Source organism: Octodon degus, unplaced genomic scaffold, assembly GCF_000260255.1.
Source record: "Octodon degus isolate 3935 unplaced genomic scaffold, OctDeg1.0 scaffold00027, whole genome shotgun sequence".
In the NCBI taxonomy this organism is placed as follows: domain Eukaryota; kingdom Metazoa; phylum Chordata; class Mammalia; order Rodentia; family Octodontidae; genus Octodon; species Octodon degus.
Window position 1 is genome coordinate 5,510,546 of NW_004524603.1, and position 13,683 is coordinate 5,524,228.

The 13,683-nt window shown below is 58.0% G+C and overlaps 2 protein-coding genes across 7 annotated transcripts in view; both read left to right on the forward strand.

The window, feature by feature from the left end:
• On the forward strand, window positions 1-11,802 carry Asb10 (ankyrin repeat and SOCS box containing 10). Of its 6 annotated transcripts, XR_002820631.1 has the most exons (8): window positions 1-292; window positions 783-872; window positions 985-1,252; window positions 3,096-3,615; window positions 6,926-7,039; window positions 7,207-7,392; window positions 9,636-9,740; window positions 10,880-11,802. XR_002820631.1 is itself a non-coding variant. In XM_023712873.1 (7 exons), exons 1-6 carry the CDS (start codon window positions 43-45, stop codon window positions 7,390-7,392), a joined length of 1,428 nt encoding a protein of 475 aa, XP_023568641.1. In that variant the 5' UTR covers window positions 1-42; the 3' UTR covers window positions 9,636-11,802. The 6 variants fall into 6 exon arrangements, 5 of the variants coding, with proteins under 5 accessions (XP_023568641.1, XP_023568642.1, XP_023568643.1 ...); XM_023712873.1 differs by having other exon boundaries at window positions 9,636-11,802; XM_023712874.1 differs by lacking the exon at window positions 9,636-9,740.
• Gbx1 (gastrulation brain homeobox 1) overlaps window positions 8,513-13,683 on the forward strand; it is a 27,603-nt gene continuing 22,432 nt past the window's right edge. Inside the window, exon 1 of the mRNA XM_004629071.1 lies at window positions 8,513-8,564. Within this exon, the coding sequence (XP_004629128.1) occupies window positions 8,513-8,564 (52 nt within the window). The remainder of the gene's footprint in view (window positions 8,565-13,683) is intronic.

Sequence of the window (13,683 nt, forward strand, 5' to 3'; positions counted from 1 at the left end):
CACCAGTCCCACTGCTCCGGCGTTCTCACCCAGGAACCAGCCATGCCCAGGGAAAGGGGCTCCCCAGCCCTCCGGGGACAGCGCCTGGAGCGCTTCCCTTTGGCCCCTTCCTGCCCGACCTGGGGGACTCCTTCATGGCCTTCGCCACTGCCTTGCCAGGACATGGCCCTGCAGAACGCGCTCTACACCGGGGACCTGGAGAGGCTGCAGGCCCTGTTCCCCCCGCACAGCACAGCCAACCTGCTGCTGCAGAGCCAGGCCGCGGAGCCACGATGGAGCAGCCACCAGAGGGGTGAGGGGCCGCCTGCTGTGGGGGACCTACGTGTGATCTGGGCTGGCCTGAGCCCTCCAGGCACAGAACCCCAGGGCTCTGGGAAGTGGTGAAGCCCCTGGTTGCTGCTCCCCACCACAAACACCTTGGCCCTGAGGAGAAGTCACGCGGAGCCCAGAATAGCTCTTGCCGGACCTCGTGGCCAGGCCGGGCTCCAGCTGGGGACGCAGCGACACTCGGCCTCAATCTCTGCATTTCCCTCCTCTGGCCTCTTGCTCTTCCTGCAAGCTCATGAGCTGGTCCCCAGAAGAGTGCCGGGGGCAGCGACAGCCCCAGGGTGACAGACACACCCTCTGTGCCAGGCTGGTGGAAAGGCCCGGCAGCGGCTCTGAGGAAGCTCCGGAGCCCCGCCTGGGACCCATCGCCACCCGCACAGCCTCAGGACCTGCCCTCGCCTTCTGGCAGGCAGTGCTGGCAGGGGACGCAGGCTCTGTGTCCCGCATCCTCTCAGACTCCAGTGCCAGCCTGGCTCCTGATTCTGTCTTTGATACCAGCGACCCAGAGCGGTGGAGGGACTTCCGATACAACATCCGTGCTCTGAGTATGGGCTGAGGTCCTGGGACCCCGGCGGGGCTGGGGGCTGCAGCAGAGCTCTGGGCCCCCTTTGCCAATGCCACTCTTAAGCTCTGAGGCTCGCGCCCCTCTCTCCCTAGGACTATGGTCCCTGACGTACCAGGAGGAGCTGACCACCCCACTGCACGTGGCAGCCAGCCGGGGCCACACAGAGGTACTGCGGCTGCTGCTGAGGCGCAGGGCTCAGCCGGACAGCGCCCCAGGGGGCCGCACCGCCCTGCACGAGGCCTGCGCAGCTGGCCACAGCACCTGTGTCCATGTGCTGCTGGTGGCCGGTGCTGACCCCAACCTCCCTGACCAGGACGGGAAACGACCCCTGCATCTCTGCCAAGGTCCTGGCGCCCTCCCGTGAGTGACCTCCTTCCCACACCCTAGTGCCCCCTAAGGGAGGCGAGAGGCGGTCAGGTGAGGGTAGGGATAGGTTGCACGCTGGCAGGCATGCTGGGCAGGGGTGGAGGAGTGGGGAGCAACTACGCCCCATCCGTCACCCCCCCTGGTCCCTAGCAGTGGGCTTGCCCCGAGGAAATCATTTCGATCCGTGGAGCTTGGTGATGTTGCTATACAGCCTGAATCCTGTCTGAGCTTATCCAGTGTCCCAGACACCGCCCTACACATGGAGGAGCTAGGGCCTGGTCCTGCCCACGGGGAGCTTGCTGTCCAGGGACCCAGACACTGCAGAACAGAGAGGCCACCAAGGCCGGGCTATGGGCAGTCAGCTCGGTTTCCACAAGAAAGCCTTGGCTCCGCCCATGCACAGCCCAGTGGCCTCTTCCTCTGCATTGACATAAACAAGTACGACCTGTATTTAAGGGACTTGGAGGGTAAGTCCCCTCTCGGTGTTTTAGTGAACACAAACAAAGGTCGCCCTGGCAAATCTCCAAGCAAATTCTTTTTTTTTTTTCTTTTTGGCGGAACCAGGGATTGAACTCAGGGGCGCTTATTCTACTGAGCTATCTCCCTAGCCCCTCGGAGCAAATTCTACACACAGCACAGGCCCCTCTTGCCCCGACACCACCCCTGCCCAATTTCACACCTTGCCCTGAAAAGCACCATGCTGTCCACGCTTGGTCCTGTCAGGCAGCACAGCCCACGTAACGCCATCTTCTTTGTTCTGACCACATTTCAGTCCAGGTATAATCATTCTTTCTTTACTAAGCACACAATTTTTTTTTTTTTTTTTTTTTTTTTTTTTTTTTGGTACAGGTTTGAACTCAGGACCTTAGGCTTGCCAGGCAGGCGCTTATGCCCTTGAGCTATCTCCCCAGCCCACACACAAATGTATTTTTAAAATGATAATGGGCTGGGTGCTGTGCCACACAGCTGTAATCTCAGAACTCTGGGAGGCTGAGGCAGAAGGATCACAAGTTCAAGCCCCACCTGAGCAACTTAGAGAGCCCTTGTCTCAAATTTAACAACAACAAATGGCGAAGCCACAGCTCAGTGCAAAAGTCCTGGGTACAGCCCCAAACACTCCCCGTAAGGCCTTGTTATTGCCCCATTCCACACGTAGGAGGCTGGAGCAGGAGGCCGCTTGTGCTGGGACCCTGGGAGCTTGTCGCTAGCCCACATATCTCCCCCAAGTGCCATCTTGGATCACAAATGATCATCTGAGTTTTGGAACTGGGCGTCTCCGGCCCCATTTCCTTGTATCCACAGCCGAGCTGCAGGCTGCTTCCCAGCCCAGCCACAAGCACCCTGCAGCCCCTGGCCCCATTATGAGCTGTGTAAACCTCGTGAGATGCTCAAACGCCAACAGCCTCCGTCCCCCTCTGTGATGTGAGTCACAAGAGGCCCCCAGGATGGTGACCAGGCCCAAGGAGGATGCAGCGCTAGGCGTGAGACAATTGCTTGTGACCTTGGTCCCCATGGAAGGGGCAGAGGGTGAATCCTGTAGAAAGAATCTGGGCTTTAAAAATGCCATTACACCAGCTGTTGTGGCACTCTCCTGTAATCTCCACATGCAGGAGGCTGCGGCAGGAGGAGTGCTGTGAGTCTGAGGCCAGCCTGGGCTACACAGTGAGACTTATCCCAAACAAACCAAGAAACAAAAACAAGAAATAAACAAATAAAAAGGCTACTGTTCATCCCATAGAATGTTGCTGAGATGGCCAAGGACAGTTTGCTCTGCGCAGGCCAGCAGGAAGGTGTAGCCCGGGCTCATGTTCCTCCACCGCCACCTCGCCCTTCCCAGGTGTGCAGACCTGCTGCTGAGGTTTGGAGCACGAGTAGATGGTCGCTCTGAGGAGGAAGAGGAGACCCCCTTGCACACGGCTGCCCGACTTGGCCACGTGGAGCTGGTGGACCTGCTGCTAAGACGGGGTGCGTGTCCTGATGCCCGCAATGCTGAAGGCTGGACACCGCTGCTGGCTGCCTGTGACACTCGCTGTCCATCCCCTGACGATGCCCAGGCCACCTCAGCCCGTTGTTTCCAGTTGTGCCACCTACTGCTCTCGGCGGGAGCAGATGCTGATGCTGCCGACCAGGACAGGCAGCGGCCCTTGCACCTTGCCTGTCGCCGAGGCCACACAGCCGTTGTGGAGCTCTTGCTGTCCTGTGGCGTCAGTGCCAACGCCATGGACTATGGGGGACACACACCCCTGCACTGTGCTCTGCAGGGCCCTGCTGCAGCCCTGGCCGAGACCCCGGAGCATGTGGTCCGCGCTCTGCTCAACCATGGCGCCGTCCGAGTGTGGCCGGGGGCCTTGCCCAAGGTACAGGGGCTGCGGGCAGGGAGACCGCCATGGGCAGGGGTCGGGGCACCAAGGCCCGCGCTGCAGCTGCCTTCACCCAGCAGCCCAGGCCACGTGGGGACACAGATCATTCCTTCCATCTTCCGTTCCGAAGAGTGGTGAAGGCCAGGACTCAGAATAACACAGTGTGTGCAAACACATGTGTGCATGGATATACACACATACACACGTGCACAGACACGCGTGGCGCACGTGGACGTGTATGAGTGCACTGTACCCCTGCATGCACTGTGGGTGTCAGAAGTGTGTGGCGACAGTGAGTTGTAAAGGATCCAAATGATGGAGGAGGAGGGACAGATGTGGGCGGCAGGGACCCCTGCAGGGAAACCCCTGGGTTTCCTCAGGGGCAGGTGCTATAGGACAGACCATCCAAGGGTGCTCCAAGTGCTCAATGGACACGCTGGACATGGGTGCGGCATCCCAGGTCGGAGCGTGCACCCCTTTCCCGGGGCTCCTGAGCCCCTGTGAAGGGATGGGGGCCCGCTCTCTGCGTTCATCGCTACCCTGGACCAGCTGCCATTGCCCTGGTGGCTGTGAAAACACCTTCCGCTGTCACTTTTCAATTTATATCTTACTTTGTGTTACTTTCCCCAAATTGTGTTCCACAGAAGCTGGTGCTGAAGACCCCTGGCAGGGTCTGGTCCCCTGTGGTGCTGGGCCTGCAGGGGGCTGCATAACATCTCAGAGGGACTGAGCCTGGGGTGAGGACAGCTGTTCTCCAGGGAGATGGAGCTAGCTGCTGCTAGAGGGCAGCAGGTCCTGCTGTCCCTGCTGGGGATTCCTCCCAACCCGCCCCGCCCTGGGCCACCCCACTGTCCTCCCCGTTCCCTTTTGCCCACAAACCCAGAAGCATCTGTCTGGATTCCTAAGCAAGACCAAATAATTAAACAGCCCGAGAGTTCGGCAGATTGGTCTCCCCTTTGGGAAAATACAAGAAAATCAACAATTAACACTAATTAATCTCCTATTAACACCAGATAATTAGGAGACGAGCAATTCCCTGTAATCTGACGACAGCTCTGACAGCTAATGATTTCCTTGCCAGGCGGGGAGGGAGGAGGTCTTGGTGCTGCCAGCGGATTTCCCGGGACCCCACTCCTGTCCTACCCCTCAGCTTGTCTTTGGGGGCAAAGAGAACAGCAAAGCAAAATGCCCACCCCTTTCCCTAGTGGGTCCAGCCATGCTGCCCACACCCAGGTACCGAGCAAGGTGCTAGCTCTCTCTGGTCCTGTTTCCTATCTGTGAACAGCTGCAGCAGCCTGGCAGCTCTGTAGGGTTGGCGCGAGCTGCGGAGTTGATGCTCGTTGAAGCAGTAACGCTTGTGAAGCCTCGGACACAGCCCTGCCTACAGCTGGCGCTCAGTTCTACTAGCTTGCATCACTCTACAGGGCTGCAGTGGGCGTGGTGCGCAGCCAGGCATCCATGAAAGGGAACATTGGGTGCAGGAGGGTACTGTGGGTCGGAGAAGCTGCAGGCTTCCTGGAGGAGGCTGGGTGGTCCCTGAGCCAGGAAGGAGGAAGCGGCAGGCATCTCCAGTGGGGTGGGCATCCTGGGCATACAGATCTGTCTGTCCTTTCCTCACTCAGAGAAAGAGGGAGAGGCTGGCCTAGGCTAGAAAACCAGGCCAGAGCTGCACTGGTATGAACAGCACAGGGCCAGATGGGGAAGCACAGGCCTGGGCATGTGGGGCGCTTGGACAAGGCCAAGGCCTGGCCTTCCACCCACGCCCACTGCCACCGGCACACCCCGTGGAGGCAGGGTCTCAAGCTGGCGACACTGTAGGCAGGGCTGTGCCTAGGGAACATGATGGTTCACGGCTGACTTCAGATCCACACGGGCCCAAGGCCACGTCAGTCACTTGAGGTCCTTCGAGAGACGGAGGCATGGGCAGGCATCACATGGGCACCAGGGCACACGCAGGGTCATGGCTGCCCCCTGCGGGGTTCACCACCTCAGAGACCACCCGAGCTAGGAAGCGCCCTTGACGCCACGCTGGGCACACCAGAGGTCAGCAGGAGATCGCTTCCCAGTGAGATGGATCTGGCTCCAACTCCATCCCTGTCCTGGAACTCTGCACTACTGCCATGAGCAGCAGGTGTCTGCCAGGCCCTCCTCCTCCCTCGGTGCCCTCAGAGCCTGAGCCCCTCTGTGAGTCCCACCTTGCTACCCTGTGCCTCTGCAGCTATCTCTAGCCTACTTGGCACTGGGTGGATTCTGCCTTTTTAACTTTTTTTTTAAATTTAGTACGAGGTTTACAGGGTCTCACTACATAGATCAGACTTGTAGTGATCAGCCTTCCAAACGCTGGGATTACAGGTGCGCACCACCATACCCAGTCTGAATCGCCATCTCAGTGTGCCCCGAGGGCAGGGCCGGCGAGCTGGGGGTGGAACCCCAGCCACTGCGTTCTGCCTAAGCAGGTGCTTTAGTCCACTGAGCTGTCTGGCCGGCCCTTCAGATTCCACTCTATACAGTGATTTTCTATCTGCTCGGGAGCTCAGCCACAGATCCAGGACTCCTTTCCAACCAGCAGAAAAGCCAAGTCAGAGCTCCTGTAGAGGTAGATGGGAGAGCAGGATGGTGTGACAGCCCTGTGCCATCTTACACTGCTGGAAAGACAACTTGAGCACGTTACCTTTCTGTGCCTCAGTTGCTCTCATCTGTCAATTTTAGACAATAAAGTCCACACTGAGTAGGCTTGGAGGCCAAGAGTTCAGACGCACAGAGTGCTACAGAGAGCATCGGCATAGGCCCTGCGCAGCAAATGCGGCGGCTGCGGGCTGGGGTGGAGTTCATCCCAGCACCCCCAGCAAGGAAGCAAAACAAGTGCTAGTGTTGTGCCCGTTTCCTGAAGCTGCTACCACTAAGTCCCATAAACTGATGCCTTAGAAAAATGGGGGGGTGTCAACAGGGTGGGTCCCCTCTGGGGACTCTGACATGCTGTCCCGTCTCTTTCCAGCTCCTCATGGTTGCCCACTGTCCCAGGTGTCACTCTACTGCCTGCCTCTGTTGTCACATGGCCCTCTCTGTGTGGTGTCCGCACCTGTGTTTCCCATGGACAGGTTAGGCCTCAGGGACCTCACTTTGAGTCCCTTCCATCTGCAAGGACCCCACTTCCACATGAGGTCACCTTCCTGAGCACCAGGCTTAGGACTCACATTGATCTTTTGGTTGGAACAAAGTCTCCCCCCACAACCGCTGCTCTCTCCCCCCTCCCCGCCACCCTGTGTGGGCCACAGCAGCCAGGCTGACGCCTCCCTGCCTCCTCCAGGTGCTGGAGCGCTGGCACTCGTCCCCGAGGATCATCGAGGTCCTGATGAACACCTACAGTGTCGTGAGGCTTCCGGAGGAGGCAGTGGGCCTGATACCTCCTGAAACGCTGCAGGTCAGACCCCAGCCCAGCACACGAGGCTCCCACCGCCTAAAAGGGCAGCCTTGTTGGTCCCCCATAGAAATGACCTGGGAGATGTCAGAGTGTGTTCTAAGAGGTCCCTGGAGATGCCCCAGGCCACACTGGCACCTGCCCTGGCTGAGCCCTCCCTCTGTCCGCAGAAGCACCGGCACTTCTACTCCTCGCTCTTCTCCCTGGTGAGGCAGCCACGATCCCTGCAGCACCTGAGCCGCTGTGCGCTACGCACACACCTGGCCGGCTGCCTGCCTCTGGCCCTGCCCGGCCTGCCCCTGCCACCTCGCCTGCTCCGCTACCTGCAGCTCGAGTTCGAGGATGTGCTATACTAGGTGAGGGTGCTGGACTCTGGGGGTGGGCAGGAGGCAACGGAGGGCTAGGGGTGGGCCCTGAGAGGAAGCAGCTGCTCGGGCACCAGCGGGTGCTTAGAAGCTAGGCCTCTCGTTCCAGATGTGCCCCGCGGCAGGGCCCTGATGCAGGCAGCCCAGCCCAAAGCAGGCGGCCCCACTGGCAGCAGGTCCCTCTCTGTGGGGGTGCTCTGATCCCCACCAGAGGGAAGTGGACACACCACAGTGGCCAGGTGACATCTGATGAAGACAGAACTAGTGACATCTTGGGGCTGCTCAGGAGCCCCCCCTAGGCTGTGCAAACCTTGTGTGCACATTAAAATCTCCAGGCTGTTTGGTTCTTTCTCCAGCAAGCCTCGCTCTGGCTGGCTCCCTGGCAGGGGGGGTCGGGATGGGCACTTGCCAGGTCCCCACATCCACCCGTGTGCCAGGTCCCCTACCTTCTCCCTTTGCCAGCCACCAGCTGTGGAGGCCCAGCCCAACCTGTCATGCACCTCTTGCCTCCTGAGATAGCCACCAAGTAAACTGTATTGGCAAAGGCCTGAAAAGTAGCTGGTGCCGAGGAGACCTGATGGTAAAGGAGGGAGGGGGAGCTGTCCAGGAACCACAGAGCAGCCAATCAAGTGCACTGTGACCTGTGACGTCGAGGGTCGTTGCACAGTTCCCAGGCTCTGGAATGTGCATGTACTGGAATGAAATTTTTCCCTCCAAGTGCAGGGAGAGGGGGGGAATTGTGGCAGGGGCCTGGTCTGGTGGTCTGGGTGAGAGACGGGTTCCAAAGATCTGAGTTCCAAATCTGGGACAGTGTAGACAACCAGAGCAGAAGTGAGCTGCCTAGACTAAAGCCTGCCTGCGCTTCAGGTGCTGGCTCTGGAACCATCCCGAGATGAAGAAGTGGGGCTGGTCCTCCCCATGAACAGTTCTCACGGGGGAGGATGGCTGGGTCTGGGAGGGGGTTTCTAGGGCCTCTGCTGGGGCCTGGCTGTGGGTGCTCTTCTCTGTCAGGGACGGCTCGGTCACTTGTGAGATCTCGCCTATCCCCACGGTGGGTGAGGTCCTGGTGCCGATTTACTCCATGCACACCTGAGTTCCAGGCCTCACAGGCATGGGGTACCTGGGATCCCCGGTCTCGCTCTCTGCCAAGCAGACAGGAGCAGGTATCTTGTGGGAGAAGCCGAGGGAGAGGGCGATGTGACAGGGCCTGGGAACTATTTTAAATGGTGACAGGGAAACACACTCATTAAGGAGGTGACCTTTGACAAGAGGTCCTAGAAAATCACTTTGAGTTGGTCATAGTGGCACCTATCTGTGATCTGAGCATCTCAGCAGCTGAAGCAGGAGGACCACCATTGAAGTCTACCTGAGCAATTTAGCAAGACCAACCCTGTCTCAAGGGTGAGGGATGTAGTTTCAGTGGCACGATGCCTGCCTTGCAAACAAGGCGCTGAGTTCAATTCCCAGAAAAAAAGCAAAGGCCTCAGGTTTAATCCGTGGAATCACCAAAAAAAAAAAAAAAAAAAGGAAAACACTTTGGATGTTGTCTGAGTGGCTTGGGATAGAGGAGGTCATAGAGAATCAGGGAGAGCTGGGAGTGACTGCAGCATTCCAGCCAGAAATGGGGTAGTACGTAGTAGGCAAGATTTGGGGTCCTTTGGGGAACTGACAGGACAACTGTGGGAGTGCAGGAGCTAAAGGTGGAGGTGTTTTCCAAGAGGCCCTTAGCTCAGACAGGGAGAGATGACCTCTCCCCATCCCTGGACAGGAGGGGAGGACACAAAGCTGGTGGCACTTGCATCCCTGCCACCCCAGGACTGGAAGGGACCGCTGAGAAAGGGGGTGCCCATGCTCTAGGACCACCTGCCGACTGGACAAGGAACACCCCATCCCTTTTGGGAACGTTGGGTGGAGCAGATGTGGGGCTGGACCCCTCCCTGTCTTTTGGGCTTGAACAGCTGGACGAGGGATGGTGCTTGTTCTCCATGGAGAGGCGGGACCAGGAAAATGGAAAGGGCTGCACTGGCTCTGCTCAGCCGGAGCTGCCCGCGTGGCCCTCTGAATCCAGGGTGCAGAGGGGAGGGCGGTCTGTGGAATAAGTGGGATTCACCGGCTTTGACAGATGTTCAAGAAGTCCTGACTCTCAGAGAGCACCTTTCCTGAGGGTCCCACTTCTGAATTTTGTTTGAAATTCTATTTTAGTCTTCTCTTCTTTTTGTTTGTTTTCTTGACAGGGCCTCACTATGCAGTCTAGGCTGGCCTTGGACTCACAGTGTAGCCCAGGCTGGCCTCGAACTTGTAATCTTTCAATCTCAGCCAGCTGAGTGTTAGGATGACAGGTATTCTCTGCTGGGCCAGCCACTCTTCGTCCTCTTTCTGTGCTTCCTGGGCCCCAGGTGTTAGGGACTAGGCATAGGGCTGTGCGCGAGACACATTCCTGCCCTCAGTGAATTCTCGATCGATCCCAAAAGCAGTGTGGGAATTAATCACAACATAGGAGCGGTGAACTGAAGGCAGAACGACAGTGGGAGCGGGGCTGAGGGCGAAGAGGAAAGCAAGGAGTGGGGTAGGGGTGGGGAGGTGTTACGGGCGCCATGCCTGGCTCAAGGGATGCGAGGGGAGGGGCGCGCCCTGCGCGGAGGGTGCTGAGGGGCTGAGGGGAGGGCCACAAGGCGACGTGCGGTGGTCACCTCGTGGAGGCCGTGCCTACCATTGTCCCTCGCAAGGGGATGCCAGGAGGTTCCCTCTGGGGTCAGACACCAGACACCCGGCCAGGCAGGGAGCCTCCTCCCCAGCCTCCCGGCTGTCGGTCCCGCGGGCCCAGAGCCTCTCCCCGGTAATTGCTTTCCATAATGTGTTTGCTCCAAACCAATTTCACGCCTCCGTGAGGACTCCGCCCTGCACTGGAGGCGCGGACCTCCTCACCACCAGCCTGCCCGCGTGTGCACGCGTGGGCTCACACACGCAGCACACATGCAGGGCGGCAGATGCACTGGCACAGGAAACATGCAGGCGGCTACACGTACGCACGCTAGAGTTTAAGACGCTGGTGTCCAGGCCCCGCCCCGCCCTACTCACCCCCAGGGTTTAGCGGGTTCTCCTCGCGCCTTCCTCTGCCCTGCGTGCGTTCCTCTACCTAACGCCAGGGGTCGCTGCATCAGCCCGCGCCTCCGCGGTGACTGCAGTCGCGCGCTGCTGCCACCAGAGGGGACCCGCGCACAGAGCTCGGTGCTGCCCACCGCACGGGGTCTCTCTCCCGCCAATGAGTGAGCCCGCGGTGTGGACCTGTTGGCTTTGACTTCAGAACACTTTGCTCCTGGTTAGCATCCCAAGCGGGGATCCCAGTGCCTAGAGAGAGCCAACGATCAGGTCCGACACAGCTAGACGAGTTCTGGTCAGGGATCCAGTAGGAGAACAGGAATTTCCTGATGGTGAGAAATTTGCAAGCCACAGCATCTGTCCTTGGTACTGATGGCAGAGCCAGCAGCGGTGCTGGGGGAGCCACTGATCTTCGGGAAGCTGAGTCCTGTTCCGGGCCACTCTGCCCTTCGCCTGCTCACCTGCTGGAAGAGCTCGTTCTGGACGGTAGTTCCTCATTCACGTGATCCTCGGCTTTGGGCTACGTGGAGCACAAAGTAATCCTCTCTTGCACACAGGGAATTTTGTTTTTGTTTTTCAGTACCGGGGATTGAACTCGGGACCTTGTACTTGCCAGGAGGGCACTTATGCCAGTGAACTATCTTATCTCTCTGGCCCAAGGAGATGTTGAAGAAGGCCCAAGGTCCGCTGGCCCAGTGAGGGGGCGGGTCTTTTTACTCCCAGAAGTGGCTTTTGCTTTTGCCGTGTGGCCTCCTCTCCACACTAGATGAATGGGCAGGGAAGGAAGGGGCTGCAAGTGTCACCCCTGAGCATGTGACACTGGCTACTGCTTGTCAAGGACCCCAAAAAGCCACCCTTCATGACCCTAGCATGGCAAGAGCACAGATTGAAGATACAAAAGCGTTAGAACGCATGGTATAGGATACAATGTCTCCAAGCCTGAGCCACACCAGATCAATACCAAAGTCCCCAAAGTGTCACTCGTCTCAGCTCAGAGTTGGTGGCCTACTGGGTTGTGTTGGTACCAAGGTATAAACTTGTGTTCTCTCTGCCTGCTTAAGTGAAGAGTCCATTTTTCCCTCTTAGTTATGAGCAATAGCTCATCATGAGTTACGTGACATCTTCTAGATGGGAGCCTTTTTACCCTTGACGACGCAGGATCCATTCTCTACTGCCAAAGAGTGACAGACAGGCTTCCTTAAGTAACCTTTTACTGGTGAGACTGGTGGAAGGGTGATTTCAGTATATATCTTTTTGAGCTTTTGGAATTCTGTACTATGTGTTTTATTACCTATGCAAAAAAATGAATGTAATTACTTTTAAAAATGGTTCTTCTTCATGCGTTATTTGATTGGTTCAGAAACTGCTCATCCAGATTTAATTGCAGTAATTGTAGCCCGAACTTCCCTCCATGATTTATCAAGTCAATAAGCCACTGTTATGTAGCCAGCCCTGTACAGCCGTCACACCAAATACTCAACCTCGCACTTTCTAAGTACAACACACTTCTGAGGTCTGGCCCTTCATCTCAGTAGGGCGAAGCACTTGGTTAATTTCACAGAGTTGTTCTGAAGGCTATTTTTAGACAGACTTCATCCTGCCACTTTAACAGAGAGTTAGGGTTTCCCAGAACTAAGCTAAGGGGTTCCCAGCGCTAAGCTAAGGGGCACATTCTCTCTCCGCGGTGAATCTTCCCCCAGACTCATCCCTTAGAAGTTTCTCTGAGTTTAATGGACACCCCAAGGTGAATGAGAACTGCTGGAAAGCGACGCTTTCCGCTTCACCTTTTGGATGAGTCGAGGACTATCCCAAGAAAGGTCCCTTCTTGAGCCCCATCCTCCTGCTCAATGCCATCCTGTCGGGCCTGTCCTCCAGAGTGCTGATTTTAAATCCATCGGTCTGAGGACTGTGCTCACAAGACCAACTTGCAGGTGACTCTCCTGCTTAGAACAAATGCCATGGAGACACAGCGTCCTCCTGCCCTGATCTGCCCTGCAAGGGTGGCTCTGGGGCTCTGGGGCATGAGCACTCTCCCCCACCTGGGCCAAGATGCTCACCCTACATAATGTGCTCTCCGTAAACTCGCCTGGCTTTGCTCTTCTGTTTCAGCCGGCTGGGCTCTCCCCAGCCCCACCTGAAATTAGTTTTCAGGTGACCCAGCCATGCTCATGTTGGCTGGCCGCCAGGCTGGCTCTGGGTGCTGACGTCCCAGGTCCCCTGCTATCATCTTGCCCATCTCTAGCCCCTTTATTACCCACTGACCTGAGCAGCCCGTGAAGCCAAAGAGCCTGTGACTTTTGCTTCAGGAGTGACAACTCCACTGCTGGGCATGAGGTGGGGGGACCATAAAAGGCGCCACCATTTCTCTGCCTGGGGATGGGGGAGGTGAGCAGAGTCATCTGCAATTAGTGGATAATTAGCGCCGCTGACCCTTGGGGCTCATCAGCGCTCTGGGGCCAGCCCCCAGCAATCAGCCAGGGCAGGTCGAGAGTGTCAGGCCCGGGAATGAATAGGGCTCATCAGCGGCGCCGTAGCCCGAGCCAATCAGGGAAATTAATAGCAGGAGAGAGGGAGAGCGCGCGTGAGGGGGATCAGACAGACAGACAGACAGGAGATAAAGACAAGGAATGAGGAAAAAACAAGAAAACAGTAAGACGGACTGGGATAGGGGATGAGAGACGGAAAAAGCTAACGAAATGAGAGGAATAGGAATAAAAACGGGCCTGGAGGGGAGAAGCGTGAGGGGAAGAAACGAAGGTAAAGGATGGGAGGAAGGTAAGGGATGGGAGGCGGAGGTGGAGGCGCGGTAAGTACTTGTAGGGCGGCACTCGAGGAAACCACCCATGAGGCCAGAGCTGGAGACTGAGCGAAGCGGCCCCGGCGGAGGAAGAGGCCCCAGCCTGTCCGCCCCCGACCCCGCGCCCGCGATCTTTCCCGCCAGGGCTGCGTGCGGAGGGGGCGGGGCGGCGCGGTCCCGCGGAGGGCGGGGCGGGGCCGGGACACGGGGTCCCCGCTGAGCCGCGGGGTGCGGGCTCTACGAGCGAGCGGGACCGGGTGGGCCGAGCTGGGGGCGGGCTGGGCGCGGGAGGGGACCGGCCGGCAGCTGTCACCGCCTCCTCACCGGCCGGCCGCAAACTTTCACAAAGCGGCGCGTCCGGCCTCATCAATCAGCATTAATAATAG

What these genes read in the sequence shown, in the direction of transcription:
- Asb10 (XM_023712873.1), top strand. Translation starts at nt 43, where the DNA reads ATGCCCAGGGAAAGGGGCTCCCCAGCCCTCCGGGGACAGCGCCTGGAG. An exon ending in CAAGGTCCTGGCGCCCTCCC is followed by an intron (nt 1,253 to 3,095) that starts GTGAGTGACCTC and finishes CGCCCTTCCCAG; the next exon opens with GTGTGCAGACCTGCTGCTGA. An exon ending in GGCCGGGGGCCTTGCCCAAG is followed by an intron (nt 3,616 to 6,925) that starts GTACAGGGGCTG and finishes TGCCTCCTCCAG; the next exon opens with GTGCTGGAGCGCTGGCACTC.